The sequence below is a fragment of the Globicephala melas genome, chromosome 8 (assembly GCF_963455315.2).
Source record: "Globicephala melas chromosome 8, mGloMel1.2, whole genome shotgun sequence".
NCBI lineage: Eukaryota > Metazoa > Chordata > Mammalia > Artiodactyla > Delphinidae > Globicephala > Globicephala melas.
Window position 1 is genome coordinate 22,906,550 of NC_083321.1, and position 17,020 is coordinate 22,923,569.

The window sequence follows — 17,020 nt, forward strand, 5'->3', positions numbered from 1 at the left end:
GAAATCAAACGATTTAGGTTTAATATGCCCCAGCTTGGGGACGGTGGTTGTATATTTAGATCTTTCTAAGACCTTCACAAAGCTAAGACCCTCAAGGAAAACTCTATTCTTCCAGCAAAGGGAGATGTGAGTGGGGATTTTAGCCTGAACTCTGGTTGGGGAAAATAACCAGCCTGGGAAGACTCCTCCTGTCATCATACACGTTTAGTACTTAAATTTACACTACCTTCTAGGACCTCGACTCCCAGGCAAAATAATTAATATAAAAGTGAGCTAGTTTTGCCTCTAACCCTGGGGTGCCTGACACAAGGAAATAAAAACTTCCTGGGGGGCTTCCCTGGTGGCGCGGTGGTTGGGAGTCCGCCTGCAAATGCAGGGGACACGGGTTCGTGCCCTGGTCTGGGAAGATCCCACGTGCCGCAGAGCGGCTGGGCCCGTGAGCCATGGCCACTGAGCCTGCGCGTCCGGAGACAGTGCTCCGCAACGGGGGAGGCCACAGCAGTGACGGGCCCGTGTACCGCAAAAAAAAGGAAAACAAAAAACAAAAAAAAACCCAAAAAACTTCTTGGGGTGGACACGTCTTCAACCCAAACAAAATGTGAGTGTCGCAGATAAAAGCCTAGATGAACATGAGTTTACAATGCAGAATTACAAAATACAAAGCTTCTGTGAGTCAGATTGCCAGATTTAGGGAAATAAAACAAAACAAGAAATCTAAGTAACTTTGAATTTCAGATAAACAACAAATAATTTTTAATATAAGCATATTCCAAATATTGCTTGCAACATACTAAAAACTTATACTAAAACTGAAGTATACTAATACTAAAAACTTATTCATTGTTTACCTAAAATTTAAAGTTAATTGGATGTTCTGTATTTTACTTTGCAACCCTATATGTGTAAAAGTCAGGAGACACACAAACGGTAGGATTAAACTATCCCAGAATTCCAAATACTAGAGTAATCAGATGTATACTTTTAAATGGTTGAATATATTAAATGACTGAATACATCTTGAAAATGTGAGAAAAGAAAATATTTTAAAAATGACTTGGAAGTTTTGAAAAAGAACCAAGTACTACTTCGGAAGAGAGATTGTCAGTTTCTTACAAAATTAAACATACTTTTACCATAAGGCCCAGCAATTACACTTCTTGGTATTTAACCAAAGGAGCTGAAAATTTATGTCCACAAAAAATCCTGCACATGGATGCACACCACAGCTTTATTTGTAATTGCCAAAACGTGGAAGTAACCAAGATATTCCTCAGTAGGTGAATGGATAAATAATCTGTTGTACATTCAGACAATGGAATATTATTCAGCACTAAAAAGAAATGAGCTATCAAGCCATGAAAATACATGGAGGAAACTTAAATGCATATTACTAAGGGAAAGAAGTTAACCTGAAGAGGCTACATACTATATGATTCCATCTATATGACATTCTGGAACAGGCAAAACTGTGGAGACATTAAAATGATCAGTGGTTGCCAGGGGTTAGGGGGAAGGAGGAATGAGTAGGTGGAATACAGAGGATTTTTAGGATACTGTCTTAAATGATACTGATGAATGATACTGATACTACTCTGTATGATACCATAATGGTGGATACATTTCATTATATATTTGTTCAAATCCATAGAATGTACAATGAACCTTAATGTAAACATGGACTGTGGGTGATGCTGATGTGTTAATGTAGATTCATCATTTGTAACAAATGAACCACTCTGGTTGGAAACTCTGATTTGGAAATGTTGATGATGGGGAGGCTATGAATATGTCAGGCAGGGGGTATTTGGGAAATCTCTGTACCATCTGCTCAATTTTGCTGTGAACCTAAAATTGCTCTAAGAAGGAAAGGTAAAAAAAAAAAAAAAAAAGAACCAAATAGGATTTTTGGAAATAAAAATAAAGTAATTGAATTTAAAAAGACAAAAAAAAAAACCCTTCAGAAATGAATAAAATAGTGGTCTGGACATGGTTGGAGAGAGAATTCATGAACTAGAAGATAGATCTGAGGGAATTACCCAGAGAGCAGCATAGAAAGATTAAGAGATGGAGCATATGTAGGGATTTCCCTGGTGGTGCAGTGGTTAACAATCCGCCTGCCAATGCAGGGGACATGGCTTTGAGCCCTGGGCCAGGAAGATCCCACATGCTGCAGAGCAACTAAGCCCATGCGCCACAACTACTCAGCCCACATGCTGCAACTACTGAAGCTTGTGCTCTTAGAGCCCATGCTCTGCAACAAGAGAAGCCACCACAATGAGAAGCCCATGCACCACAATGAAGAGTAGCCCCCACTCGCCGCAACTAGAGATAGCCTGCGCACAGCAATGAAGACCCAACACAGCCACAAATAAATAAACTTATAAAAAAAAAAAGAGAGAGAGATGGGGCATATGTAAAACAACTTGGACATGGAAGATGGTCTAACACATGCTCAATAATATTTCTAGAAGGAGAGAACAGAAAAAAACCTAAGAGAGATAAAATATGTGAGAGATAAATATTGAGAGATAATGACTGAGAATTTTTCTAGACTGAAAAAAAAGAACTCATTACATTTAAAAAACACACCATGTTCCTATCAGAAAAGAACAAAAATAAATCCACATCCAAATACATCATAATGAAATTACAGGACATCAAAGACAAAGAGAAGATCTTAAAAGAAACCAATTAGAAAATACTAATATTTTAAAAAGAGGAATAAAAAAAGAAAGAAAGACCAAAGGAAAAAGTATAACCTATTCTTTGGAAATAGACAGATTTCCCTTCAAGCCATGGCCCCACCTCTTCAAGCCGTGTGGGAAGTTTACTCTCTGAGTCTTAGATTCCACACCTGTAAAGAAAACATTCAATCCAGGGTTATCATTGCTAATTCCATAGTAACCTTGCAAAATGCCTAACACAAAGTCTTGTTTGTTAATACTTGTTCAGCAAAAAGGAGTTATTAATATTATTGACAGAAGTAATTTCAGAGAGGGCAGACAGAAGAAGCAAGAAGAACTACAATCCTGAAGCCTGTGGAACAAAAACCACATTCACAGACAGAGAGACAAGAAGAAAAGGCAGAGGGCTATGTACCAGATGAAGGAACAAGATAAAACCCCAGAAAAACAACTAAATGAAGGGGAGATAGACAACCTTCCAGAAAAAGAATTCAGAATAATGATAGTGAAGATGATCCAGGACCTCAGAGAAAGAATGGAGGCAAAGATTGAGAAAATGCAAGAATGTTTAAAAAAAACATAGAAGAATTGAAGAACAAACAAACAGAGATGAACAATACAATAACTGAAATGAAAAATACACTAGAAGGAATCAGTAGCAGAATAACTGAGGCAGAAGAATGGACAAGTGACCTGGAAGACAGAATGGTGGAATTCACTGCTGTGGAACAGAATAAAGAAAAAAGAATGAAAAGAAATGAAGACAGCCTAAGAGACCTCTGGGACAACATTAAACACAACAACATTCTCATTATAGGGATCCCAGAAGGAGAAGAGAGACAGAAAGGACCCGAGAAAATATTTGAAGAGATTATAGTGGAAAACTTCCCTAACATGGGAAAGGAAATAAGCCACCCAAGTCCAGGAAGCGCAGAGAGTCCCAGGCAGGATAAACCCAAGGAGAAACACTCTGGGACACATAGTAATCAAATCGGCAAAAATTAAAGACAAAGAAAAATTATTAAAAGCAGCAAGGGAAAAATGACAAATAACATACAAGGGAACTCCCATAAGGTTAACAGCTGATTTCTCAGCAGAAACTCTACAAGCCAGAAGGGAGTGGCATGATATACTTAAAGTGATGAAAGGGAAGAACCTACAACCAAGATTACTCTACCCAGCAAGAATCTCATTCAGATTCAATGGAGAAATCAAAAGCTTTACAAACAAGCAAAAGCTAAGAGAATTCAGCACCACCAAACTAACTCTACAACAAATGCTAAAGGAACTTCTCTAAGTGGGAAACACAAGAGAAGAAAAGGACCTACAAAAACAAACCCAAAACAATTAAGAAAATGGTAATAGGACCATACATATCGATAATTACCTTAAATGTGAATGGATTAAATGCTCCAACCAAAAGACACAGGCTTACTGAATGGATATAAAAACAAGACCCATATATATGCTGCTGTGAAAGACCCACTTCAGACCTACGGACACATTCAGACTGAAAGTGAGGGGATGGAAAAAATATTCCATGCAAATGAAAACCAAAAGAAAGCTGGAGTAGCAATACTCATATCAGATAAAATAGACTTTAAAATAAAGAATGTTACAAGAGACAAGAAAAGACACTACATAATGATCAAGGGATCAATCCAAGAAGAAGATATAAGAATTATAAGTATATATGCACCCAACATAGGAGCACCTCAATACATAAGGCAACTGCTAACAGCTATAAAAGAGGAAATCAACAGTAACACAATAATAGTGGGGGACTTTAACAACACCTCACTTACACCAATGGACAGATCATCCAAAATGAAAATAAATAAGGAAACAGAAGCTTTAAATGACACAATAGACCAGATAGATTTAATTGATATTTATAGGACATTCCATCCTAAAACAGCAGATTACACTTTCTTCTTAACTGTTCATGGAAAATTCTCCAGGATAGATCACATCTTGGGTCACAAATCAAGCCTCAGTAAATTTGAGACTATTGAAATCATGTCAAGCATCTTTTCTGACCACAACGCTATGAGATTAGAAATGAATTACAGGGAAAAAACCGTAAAAAACACAAACACATGGAGGCTAAACAATACATTACTAAATAACCAGAAGATCACAGAAGAAATCAAAGAGGAAATCAAAAAATACCTAGACACAAATGACAATGAAAACACAACAATCCAAAACCTATGGGATGCAGCAAAAGCAGTTCTAAGAGGGAAGTTTATAACTATACAAGCCTACCTCAAGAAACAAGAAAAATCTCAAATAAACAATCTAACATTACACCTAAAGGAACTAGAGAAAGAAGAGCAAACAAAACCCAGAGTCAGCAGAAGGAAAGAAATCATAAAGATCAGAGCAGAAATAAAGGAAATAGAAACAAAGAAAACAGTAGCAAAGATCAATAAAACTAAAAGCTGGTTCTTTGAGAAGATAAACAAAATTGATAAACCATTAGCAGGACTCATCAAGAAAAAGAGGGAGAGGACTCAAATCAATAAAATTAGAAATGAAAAAGGAGAAGTTACAACAGACACTGCAGAAATACAAAGCATCCTAAGAGACTACTACAAGCAACTCTATGCCAATAAAATGGACAACTTGGAAGAAATGGACAAATTCTTTGAAAGGTATAACCTTCCAAGACTGAACCACTAAGAAATAGAAAATATGAACAGACCAATCACAAGTAATGAAATTGAAACTGTGATTCAAAATCTTCCAACAAACAAAAGTCCAGGACCAGATGGCTTCACAGGTGAATTCTATCAAACATTTAGAGCAGAGTTAACACCCATCCTTCTCAAACTCTTCCAAAAATTGCAGAGGAAGGAACACTCCCAAACTCATTCTATGAGGCCACCATCACCCTGATATGAAAACCAGACAAAGATACTACAAAAAAAGAAAATTACAAACGAATAACACTGATGAATATAGATGCAAATATCCACAACAAAATACTAGGAAACAGAATCCAACAACATATTAAAAGGGTCATACAGCATGATCAAGTAGGATTTATCCCAGGGATGCAAGGATTCTTCAATATATGCAAATCAATCAATGTGATACACCATATTAACAAATTGAAGAATAAAAACCATATGATCATCTCAATAGATTCAGAAAAAGCTTTTGACAAAATTCAATACCGATTTATGATAAAAACCTTCCAGAAAGTGGGCATAGAGGGAACGTACCTCAACGTAATAAAGACTATATACGACAAACCCACAGCAATCATTCTCAATGGTGAAAAACTGAAAGAAAGCATTTCCTTTAAGATTAGGAACAAGATAAGGTTGTCCACTATCACCACTATTATTCGACATAGTTTTGGAAGTGCTAGCCATGGCAATCAGAGAAAAAAAAAAAAGGAATATAAATTGGAAAAGAAGAAGTAAAACTGTCACTGTTTGCAGATGCCATGATCCTATACATAGAGAATCCTAAATATGCTACCAGAAAACTACTAGAGCTAATCACTGAATTTGGTAAAGTTGCAGGATACAAAATTAATGCACAGAAATCTCTTGCATTCCTATACACTAATGATGAAAAATCTGAAAGAGAAAGTAAGGAAACACTCCCATTTATCATTGCAACAAAAAGAATAAAATATCTAGGAATATACCTATCTAGGGAGACAAAAGACCTGTATGCAGAAAACCATAAGACACTGACGAAAGAAATGAAAGATGATACCAACAGACGGAGAGACATACCATGTTCTTAGATTGGAAGAGTCAATACTATACTACCCAAAGCAATCTACAGATTCAATACAATCCCTATAAAATTACCAATGGCATTTTTTATGGAAGTAGAACAAAAAATCTTAAAATTTGTATGGAGACCCAATGACCCTGAATAGCCAAAGCAGTCTTGAGGGGATAAAAAACGGAGCTGCAGGAATCAGACTCCCTGACTTCAGACTATACTATAAAGCTACAATAATCAAGACAGTATGGTACTGGCACAAAAACAGAAACATAGATCAATGGAACAAGGTAGAAAGCCCAGAAATAAACCCACGCACCTACGGTCAACTAACGTATGACAAAGGAGGCAAGGATATACAATGGAGAAAAGACAGTCTCTTCATTAAGTGGTGCTGGGAAAACTGGATGTAAAAGAATGAAATTAGAACAGTCTCTAACACCATACACAAAAATAAACCCAAAATGGATTAGAGACCTAAATGTAAGACCGGACACTATAAAACTCTTAGAGGAAATCATAGGAAGAACACTCTTTGACGTAAATCACAGCAAGATCTTTTTTGATCCACCTCCTAGAGTAATGGAAATAAAAACAAAAATAAACAAATGGGACCTAATGAAACTTCAAAGCTTTTGCACAGCAAAGGAAACCATAAAGAAGACGAAAAGACACCCCTCAGAATGGGAGAAAATATTTGCAAACGAATCAATGGATGAAGGATTAATCTCCAAATACCTTTAATCTCATGCAGCTCAATGCAAATGGTATTAATCAAATACCATTAATCTCACGCAGCTCAATATCAAAAAAAGAAACAACCCAATGCAAAAATAGGCAGAAGACCTAAATAGACATTTCTCCAAAGAAGACATACAGATGGCCAAGAAGCACATGAAAAGCTGCTCAGCATCACTAATTATTAGAGAAATGCAAATCAGAACTACAATGAGGTATCACCTCACACCAGTTAGAATGGGCATTATCAGAAAATCTACAAACAACAAATGCTGGAGAGGGTGTGGAGTAAAGGGAACCCTCTTGCACTGTTGGTGGGAATGTAAATTGATAGATCCACTATGGAGAACAGTATGGAGGTTCCTTAAAAAACTGAAAATAGAATTACCGTATGATCCAGCAATCCCACTACTGGGCATATACCCAGAGAAAACCATAATTCAAAAAGACACAGGCACCCCAATGTTCATTGCAGCACTATTTACAATAGCCAGGTTATGGACGCAACCTAAATGCCCACCGACAGACGAATGGATAAAGAAGAAGTGGTACATATATACAATGGAATATTACTCAGCCATAAAAAGGAACAAAATTGGGTCATTTGTTGAGACATGGACAGATCTAGAGACTGTTATACAGAGTGAAGTAAGTCAGAAAGAGAAAAACAAATATCGTATATTAACGCATATATGTGGAACCTAGAAAAATGGTACAGATGAACTCGTTTGCAGGGCAGAAATTGAGGCACAGATGTAGAGAACAAACATATGGACAGCAAGCGGGGAAAGCGGCAGGGTGGTGGTGGTGGTGGTGTGATGAATTGAGCGATTTGGATTGACATGTATACACTGATGTGTATAAAATTGACGACTAATAAGAACCTGCTGTATAAAATTTAAATTTAAAAAGGAAGTAATTTCCCCATGACATGAACTTCTATAGCATATGATATGGATTTCTACCTTTGCATGAACACAATCTCAGGATGACTAATATTTAAATGCATGTCATATTGCAGAAAGATGGCATCACTTTTGCAGAAAAGCTTAAACCACCATCATGGGACTCCCTCAACCTTCCAAGACAAACTATACAGATCAAGCCTCCCTGCAGTCTTGTCAGCAGGACATCTTCAGAAATACTATGAGAATCCCTCTTTTTGTAGTTTCCTTTTCTTCGAGTCTTCCCTAAAATTCAAAGATAAACACAAGGGCAACTTGTAAGACTTCTTTGACTTCCCCACCTTCAGACCAGTTTACAAAGTCTGCTGTGTGGCCCCATAGCACTTTCCTCTTTTATACCATTGATCACATTTTGTTTCTGCTAGATTATTTTCCATCTTCCCCACTAAACTCTAAGCTCCTTGAAGGCAGGTACCTTACCTATCTTGCTTGCCTTTGACTCCACATGACCTAGCATATGACCTGAAATTTTTTAAGGAGACATCGAAAAAGTTACTGAGTCTTCAGGTAGAGAAAAGAGACTGGAAGTTAGGGATGAAATTCATTTGCATGGTTGCTGTACATAATAACATGGCACTTTTCTAGAGTTGAAAGGGATTCTAGAGAACATCTAGTCTTCCCATTGTTTTTCCAGATGAGGAAAATGAGGAGTTCATCAATTGGTATGAAAACCCAGGGCTATTAAATGGTGGAAATCAGACCCAAACCCAGTTTTACCAGTTCCCAAATGATACTGCTTACATTCTATCATGTTGCCTCCAGGACGAGGATCACGGTTGTGTAAGTGAAAGAAGACAGACAAAAAAGGACAAATATTGTATGATTCCATTTATATGAAATATTGAGACTAGGCAAGTTCATAGAGATAGAAAGTAGATTAGAAGTTACCAGAGGCTGGGGCAAAGGAGGAATGGGGATATATGGCTTAATGGGGTTATATGACTTAATGATGACAGAGCTTGTTTGGACTGATGAAAAAATTCTGGAAATAGATAGTGGTATGGTTGCATCACATTCATATCACTGAACTGTACACTTAACAACGGTTAAAATGGCACATTTTGTGATGTGTATATTTTATCACAACTAAAAAGAAAAAAAAAAAAGATCATGGCTATGGTCATTCCCTACTCTCCTTGCTTCTTCAGGCCATTTGTAAGATGGAGACAAAGACTTTAACAAGCATTTAAAAAATTACTAAGAGGAAGGTGTAAACAGGCAGAGACAAATGCATGATGTAGGACCATCAAATTAAAAGTGACACTTCTCTATTATTAACTCACAATTTCTCAGCAAAGTAAAATCTGTGGGCTGATACTGGAAAAAGGCCAGTTCCATAAGCTATTTAGTTTTTTCTGGATAGGGTGTAATATAACTGTTAAAGCCATAAAAGATACCATATGGCATCAAAGAAAGGGGAAAAAAAAGAGCTCTTTTTTTGTTGTTGTTATTCAATGAACAATCAGTTCTCTATTCTCCTAAGAAAAATTAAGGTACCGTTAAGGGAAAAAATTCAGAAGTGTCAAGAAGACATATTCAGAATGGAAAGAAAGTTGAATAGATAAATAAAATGAGGATTCCTTTAGCTATATTTGATGGAGTCCTGCAGAGAAAAAAATTCCAGCTAGGCAGCATTGAGACATAGTTTATTAATGCAGTTTCTACCACAGCAGGACACAGAAAGAGAAGTTGGTAAAACAGTCACATTAAAAAATTATGACTCCTACATCTGATCTTTATGAACACACAGAGAAGAAACTGTCCCCTTGAGTCGTCCTTGGGCCACGTTGAGGCAGAGACGCAAAGAATTTTTTTTTTTCCCTCCAAAGCCACACAACAACACTATTTGCTCCCACATGGCAAGAACAGACCGAAAGTTATGTCCCACCCACATTTAGGGGATCTCGAAGGTGTTTATAAAACGACCCTAGGTGAGATTTTGAGCAGTTCTTCCAATTACGTTTTGAAATATACATCCGTCTTTTGTTTTTAGAGTGTAGAAAATTGAAATCTGCTTGTATTCTCTTTGGGGAAAAAATTATAGTAGGTGGTGAACTGGTTATAAATGGAATTTCCCTAGAATCTTAGAGCTGGAAAGGAGCTTACCAATCACCTAATCCAGTATTTTGCATAGTGTAGACTATGCCGCACTGATGAGTTATTAAATCAGTTTAGAGGGTCACGACTAGCATTGGGAAGTAGAGGAAGAGGAGGAATAGAATAAAATTGAATATAAAATCGTGTTGTACAGACAGTTTTGTGGAACTTGTTTCAGTTGAGGAGAGTGTGTGTGCGTGTGTGTGTGTGCGCGCCCGTGCGTGCATGGGCACATGCGCGCGCATGCTGGGTCACAATGTAAAGTGTGTGTCTTACTGTGAGTTCTGGTGACAAAAATAGTAAACTTACCAGTCTAATCAAACACCCCCTGTTCCAGGTAAGACACCTGGAGCCAGAGAGGGAAATGACTTTCCCAAGTCACATGACTCAGAAGTAGCCTGAATCTCTTGACTCACAATATCCTTTCCACTTGACTCTAACGATTAAAGTATGCTTGGAGGTGGGTGTCAACTCTTGCCGTGGGATTTCCATCCACCTTGGAAGCTGACATTCTATTTCTTTCTGGAGCAATTCCTGTGCTTCTGGGTCAACCGGAGTCCCCACTCTTTCTTTAATACTCCTGCCAACCTTACACCGCAGGGATCAGTGGCTCTGTGGGAGGGGTCAGATGTGTGGAGGGACAAATGATCAGTGCCCAGGCTTGGATGATTCATGGCAGCTGGGTAGCTCAGAAGGTGCACAGTTCCACAGCTTACTGCTCCCTGGAGCTGATGAGCCATATGAGAAACAGAATCACAGCCTCCCTGTGAAAAAGAGGGGGCTGCATGTGACGACTCACACAGAGGGCAATCTCAGAAAGGAGACAACCAGCTGACAACTGTGGGCTTTAGGTAATTCCTGCCAGACTCATGCACTCTGGCTGGTTTTCCTGAGCCAAAATAGAAGCACGTAGAAGGTGTTCTATGATTGCAGAGATACAGCAGGATTATGAAAGAGGAGGCTGCCTGGGACCCAAAATTCCTCTGGTTTTGACTTAAGAGAAGAAAATGATCTATTCCACGAATAAACAAACACTCTGTATTGCATTTACCCTGTGCCAGGCACTGTTCCGAGAATGCTACAAATAGTTACTCATTTAATCCACATAACAAACCTCTAGGCCTTAAGAGGACTCTCTTGGCTGCGGTGGTAGGCGGAAGGTGGAGAAGTGTTGAGAGGTGTTAAAATAATTTCTTTTTCTCCCTGATTCGAAGACAGGAGGGCAAGTACTCTTAATAGAGTTTAGAACTATGTCATTGACAAAGTGAATTAATCAACAGTCAAATCCAGGGAATAAAGGTCAACTGCCTACTTTCTCATGGCAGAAGGAAATTGGAGGAGGGTTGTTCTTCTTGCAAAGATTCATCACTTTTTGATGCTTTCCAGAAGTGATGATGGATTTGCAATGATCCATCTACTTTAAAAAAAAATCACCCTCGTATATTCGTAGTATAGCTGCCTGTGGTACAGGGGGTCTGCTTGGGTCCTGAAACCACCCACTCGAGCCCACATAGAGATCAAGCCTCTGCCCCTGGCCATATGATCCAGTGCTTTGCATAGGATCATATGCTAGAATAGGGTTCTCAAGCACTTAAAAATTCGTTTATTACTAATTTCAAAAACTGGACCTCATCTTGGACATTTTTAGATTTGGCTTTGATGATGAAAATTAGTAGAAATTTACTGAAGTGTAAGAAAGGCAGGAGTATTTTTTTTTTTTTTAGAGCAATAGGAAGTGAGGTTTTTTTTAAAAGTACCTATGTGTGTCCTTATGTTTTATATGTTAACATTTAAATCCCACAATACTCTGACTGAATGTCCATTTCATAAATGAGGGAACTAAGATAAATGACTTGCTGAAAGTAAACAGGTGAGGGACAGAATTCAGAATATAGTCTGCCTGCAGAACCTCTTACTCTTTTACACCATGCTGCAGCCCGAAAGTTCTTTTTCTTTTTCTTCATCTGAAAAATGATTTGGTCCTAGCAGCATTCACTGACCATGGCAAAACATTAATTGATCTTTCCATGTCACAGACTACCGATTATCCACAAGGAATGGCAACAGGTAAAACCTCTTCTCTGTAATTAAGTCTTGGTTCCCTTAACAACTCCACCATGTAATTAAACTTATTTCTCGAACAGGCAGATATGGTTCACTAAAGAATCTGAGAAGAGCCATTTAAATTATGCTTCGTTTCTTGCTCTGGGTTAACCGTGGTCAAGTCTGGGCTTGAAACTGAAGTTTAGGAGGAATGTGGAGAATGCAGCTGGCCCAGAATTTACCAGTGCAGAAGTTATATGGGAGTCAGGGTATATTTCCTGTGCATCTGTGAAACTTCTAACTTAGCTCTGCCCATGGTTTTCCTCCATGAACACGTCGGGTAAGCATGCAGATTGCTGAATATTTATCCTTTTCTTGGAGCAGCCTCTGCTGATTTGGGCAGGAAATCTCATATAGTTATCAATCATCAGAAATGGAAAATGTTTCTTTTTGAAAGAGGTAACTATCAGAGGTTTCACATTAACAATGTCTTGAAAAAGATGTATTTGCCATTATCACTACCCTGTATCACGAAAATCTTTGGCTTACACTACAAACTTTATGGACCCTTTTTTGAGCTGGCTTAGCAGAGGCACTGAAACATAAGGATGGCATTAAATTGTTAAATTACATGCTGTGTTGTAATGCACAGTGAGAAGGGAAACCCACAGAGATTTAATACCATCACGAGTCTATAAAACCCTAGGTTTACAAATGCAAGCCAAATAAAAATCTATTAAAGTAGCCAAAAGTTGCTTTGAGTTAAAGGTCATTAAATAAAAAGAAGATAACAGGCAAGATCATTTGGACCCACATATCAAATAAAATGCCAAGATAAAACACCAATGGGTCATTAAAAAAAAAAAGACACAAACTGACTGCCTCTCCTCTCCCCTATGGGTCAAAAAGAAGCTTAAGAAAATACAAAGACATTTCCTGTTTGAAGTCACCAAGAAGGGTCCAAATGCCATATACAAAGTACTACACACATTCCTGGTTTCACAATGGCTGCTCTGAGGGGACCATGCAATTAGTACTTGGGGGGGGCGGGGAACAGTACAATCTCTTAAGAGAGCTGGATGAGTCCAGATGTTGGAGATTATGATCTCCTGGATGCAATGGAATTTATGCTGGGAGATTAAAGAGAAGAATTAATTTATGATTTCTCTACCTGTATGCAGTTTGTGCTCAGCTTATTATCTGTACGCATTGTGATGCGTGGTACTTAAAATGCTGAAAATCAGGTGCAACACGTGACCACAGCGGTTAAGTTTAAAGGGGGGAGGCTTTTATCATATTTCAGTCTATACATCTGGTTCTATCATATTTGCCAAATGATTAATATAGGACTAAATTACAGTGAAATCCTTTTATATCACAGTTTTATTGGCCAGGAAATAGAATACTTTCCGTCCATGTCTCTCTCCACCATCCCGCATGTTCTATGCTGAACTCTGAAATTTCCAGCACGAGGGTTCATTTGAGTGAGCAGGACAGGGAATCTGCTCTTGTCTTTGTTCAATTCTATAAGTTCCATGGTCACGGCTGGGATATACATGCGTTCTTTGTTTTAAAAGCACATCCACAAGGGAGAAACCTTAGAGCTTATTCTAAAACCAGGCAGGGCATCAGATACCTCAAACAGTTAAAACCACAGGAATTAAATTCTAAATTTTAAACTCCCTTTTATTGAAATATAAGTTTGTTTAGTATATTTACACCACACTTTATGCACATATATACACATAGAAGGCAAATTTTGTCAAAATAAAAAAAGTTTTTCTTAATAAAAAATTAAAATAAAAACAAAGTAAAGTGCATGAAACTTTTTTTTTTTCCCTTCTGGTGAACATCATCATTGACAAAATTATGAACGGTTGGGAAGGGGAAGGAAGAAGAAATTCATTATTTGAATCAATGCATACAGCCGGTCCTGCATTTGTAGCCTTCAGGCTGAAATGACAAGCTGTAAGGAACAAGTCAGACAGCGTCTGCAGGACTCCCTCCATTCTGCAGGTCCTGCTCCCTTTGTCCTATCGGGAGCGGTTCCCTAGCTCTTAACAGTGATCTCACCATCACCAAGCCGGAACAAAGGGAGAACACAGGAAGGGGGCTCCACCAGCCAATGTCATAGCCCTGCTCCGGGGCCACCCGCGCTGCGTTTGGTAGGAAACTGCAGAATTAGCTCAATGGCTCAAATAGAAGTTTTCCTTTTTCGGAAGGGGAATGAGGGGGCCAAGAAATAGGATGTATCTCCCACAGAGACGGCCACCCGGGGGCCAAACTCCGGCAGCAGCCAGTTTCTTTGGATGCAAACTCCGTGCTGGCACAGGGAAGAATCCTTTTATAGGCTGGGTGGAGGAAATGTTACACTTCTCGCCTCGGTGAGTTCGTCCTCCCAGAACTTTGAAAGGACACAGCTTGGGACTGAGAGAAAGGGGCAGGTGGGTAAAGCTGAAGTTTTTAGCCGCCTTCGCGCTCGGGTCTCCGGCTGGGCGTTGGCTGGCTGGTCCCAGGCGGTGGCTGAGGCGACGGCCCTTCCCCCATCATCCATTCCCCAGCCAGGGTCTCTCTCTCTCTCTCTTTCTCTCTCTCCTCCTCCTCCGGGGGATGCTAAGCCCCCGGTCGGCGGCCGTACTTAGCCTTACAGTGCAAAATGTGCTTGGCGAGGAAGTCGAGGCGACGCTGCAGCAGCTGAGCGTGGGGGTCGGCGAGGGCGGCCAGCTCTGGGAAGCGAGGCTCGTGGTGCTGGTAGAGGCGCAGCAGCCGGGCGGCCGCGTCCTGGCCGCGGTGCAGCTCCAGGACACGCCGCGCAGTCCGCTCTCGGAACACGCACACTGACTGCAGCAGCGGCTCGTTATACTTGTCCCACATGCCCGCCACCCGGTAGCCGTGCACCAAGCCCGCCTCGTTGTCCAGAAAGACCAGCGCCCCGCCCGGGCCGCGGTGCAGGTTGCTCGTGGCGCGCTGCATGACCCGCGGGTCCCACTGCAGGCTGAAGAGGTTGCTGACAAGCCGGTCAAAGTTGGCCGTCAGGTAGTCGAAGAGGATCAAGTCGGTCCATTGCACCAGGTCTACCAGCTCCGCCCGGCTGCGGTTGGCCAGCTCGCCCCCCGTGGCGCGCAGGGGCCGGAGATGGCCATCCTCAGAGCGCCAGGGCGCGGGCACCACCACGTCCGTGAGGTTGGGCAGCCAGCGAGTCAGGCTCACCACGCTGCCCTCGGTCCAGTGAGCGGCACGAAGCTCCTCCTGCACCTGAGCCCACTGCGCGCCCCGAGCCTCCACCCGGGCCAGTGCCAGAGGCGGCACGTGGTGCTGGAGGCCCAGCAAGCGCGCCAGGTAGTAGGATAGGGCCTCGCCCTGTATCTGCTCGGGGTTGATGCCATAGCGCACGCAGGCGCGGGTGCCGTCGGCAAAGCGGGCCAGCCGGTTGGAGCTGCGCCCGCAGCCCCCGCGCTCCAGGGCCACCACCCGGGCGCCGCGCGCCACCTCCAGCCAAGACGCCGCCTGGGCCTCCGAGAAGCCCCGGGGCACCTGCTCCTCCAGGCCGCGGCTCCAGAAGACGCCCCCGTGCACCGCGGCGCGTTCCTCAGGCCAGGGCCGTCCGGTTGGCACGTGTCGCCTGCGCTCACCCGGGGGCTGCCCAGGCGGGCCATCTGCGCCCGCCGCCAAGGTGAGCAGCGCTCGGAAAGTTTTCAGGGAGCCGCCGCGGGCGTCCCGCGCCAGGGGCGGGGGCAGAGGGAAGCGAGGCGCGGGCTCCCGGCCGCCGCTCCGGGCCGGGCGCCGCGGGAGCCGGTCTTCCGGCGGCCGGGAGGCGGGCAGCTCGGTCCGCGGCGGCAGGAGCCCGCCCCACAGCGCCAGCAGCGAGCCCAGCGCCAGCAGCCAGAGCCCCGCGGTGGCGGAGGCGCCCCGCATCCTCCTGCCCATGCTCCCCCGGCCGCGCCGGTGCCGCCGCCGCTTCAAGCCGAGCCCAGGAGCCCGGGTCCCGGCGGCGACGCGGGCTCGGCAGCTCGTTGGCTCCGGGGCTCCGGGCGCCTCAGCTCCATCGCTGCCGCGGGGCGGTGCGGGTCTCTGCCCGGCACTGAGAACTCGCCTCGCTACCGCTTCCCAGCTGCTTTTGTATTTCGCTGTGAGACCCTCCGGCGGGCGCAATTCACAGGCGCCCGGACCACGTGGGAGCGATGGAGGATTCCCCCTCCCCCTCCTCCTCCGCCGCTCCCCGCCCCCTTCCCCGCCTCTTCCCTTTAAAGCGGCGATGGCTCCTTCCAAGCGGGAGAAGCGGTCCCACACTCATTCGGGGACTTAGGGGCAGGGAGCCGGAAGCCAGGCAGGCGGCGCCCGCGCGGGGGCGTCGGAGCTGGCGGCAGAGAGCTGGATTCGCGCTGGGTGGGTGAGACGCGGCGCTCGCTCTCTTGGGGGTTGGAGTGGTTGTGGAGTCCCTTTGCCTGGGCGGCTCCTGGCCTCCAGCAAAGTTCAGACTAACCCCCAGCACACTCCCGGCGCCGCCCGGGGTGGATTGGGGCAGGTCCCTTTGCCTTCTCCGTTTCCGACGGTGGGTGTGATTCACCCTGCCTTATGTAAACCCCTGGGGAGCTCTCCGAGCCACTGAGGAGGTGACTCCAGCCGGGTTAGACGAACCATCTGTAGCAAACAACTTTGAACCGACACCTCCTTTCCCGAGCACCCTCACCACACTGGTCACCGAGGGCTGTGCGCTTTGAGGTTGGTCACTTCGCCTTTCCC

At 42.8% G+C, this 17,020-nt stretch overlaps 2 protein-coding genes across 2 annotated transcripts in view; one reads left to right on the forward strand and one right to left on the reverse strand.

Moving 5' to 3' along the window:
* Positions 1-13,946: 13,946 nt before the first annotated feature.
* FJX1 (four-jointed box kinase 1) lies at positions 13,947-16,483 on the reverse strand. The gene has a single exon (XM_030864708.2). It carries the CDS (start codon positions 16,202-16,204, stop codon positions 14,891-14,893), a length of 1,314 nt encoding a protein of 437 aa, XP_030720568.1. The 5' UTR covers positions 16,205-16,483; the 3' UTR covers positions 13,947-14,890.
* PAMR1 (peptidase domain containing associated with muscle regeneration 1) overlaps positions 14,435-17,020 on the forward strand; it is a 168,957-nt gene continuing 166,371 nt past the window's right edge. The window contains exon 1 of the mRNA XM_030864695.2: positions 14,435-15,950. The gene's annotated coding sequence lies outside the window, so the exon portion shown is untranslated. The remainder of the gene's footprint in view (positions 15,951-17,020) is intronic.

Bases quoted from the DNA above. Each gene is read 5' to 3' on its own strand.
- FJX1 (XM_030864708.2), bottom strand. From the start codon at position 16,204: ATGGGCAGGAGGATGCGGGGCGCCTCCGCCACCGCGGGGCTCTGGCTG.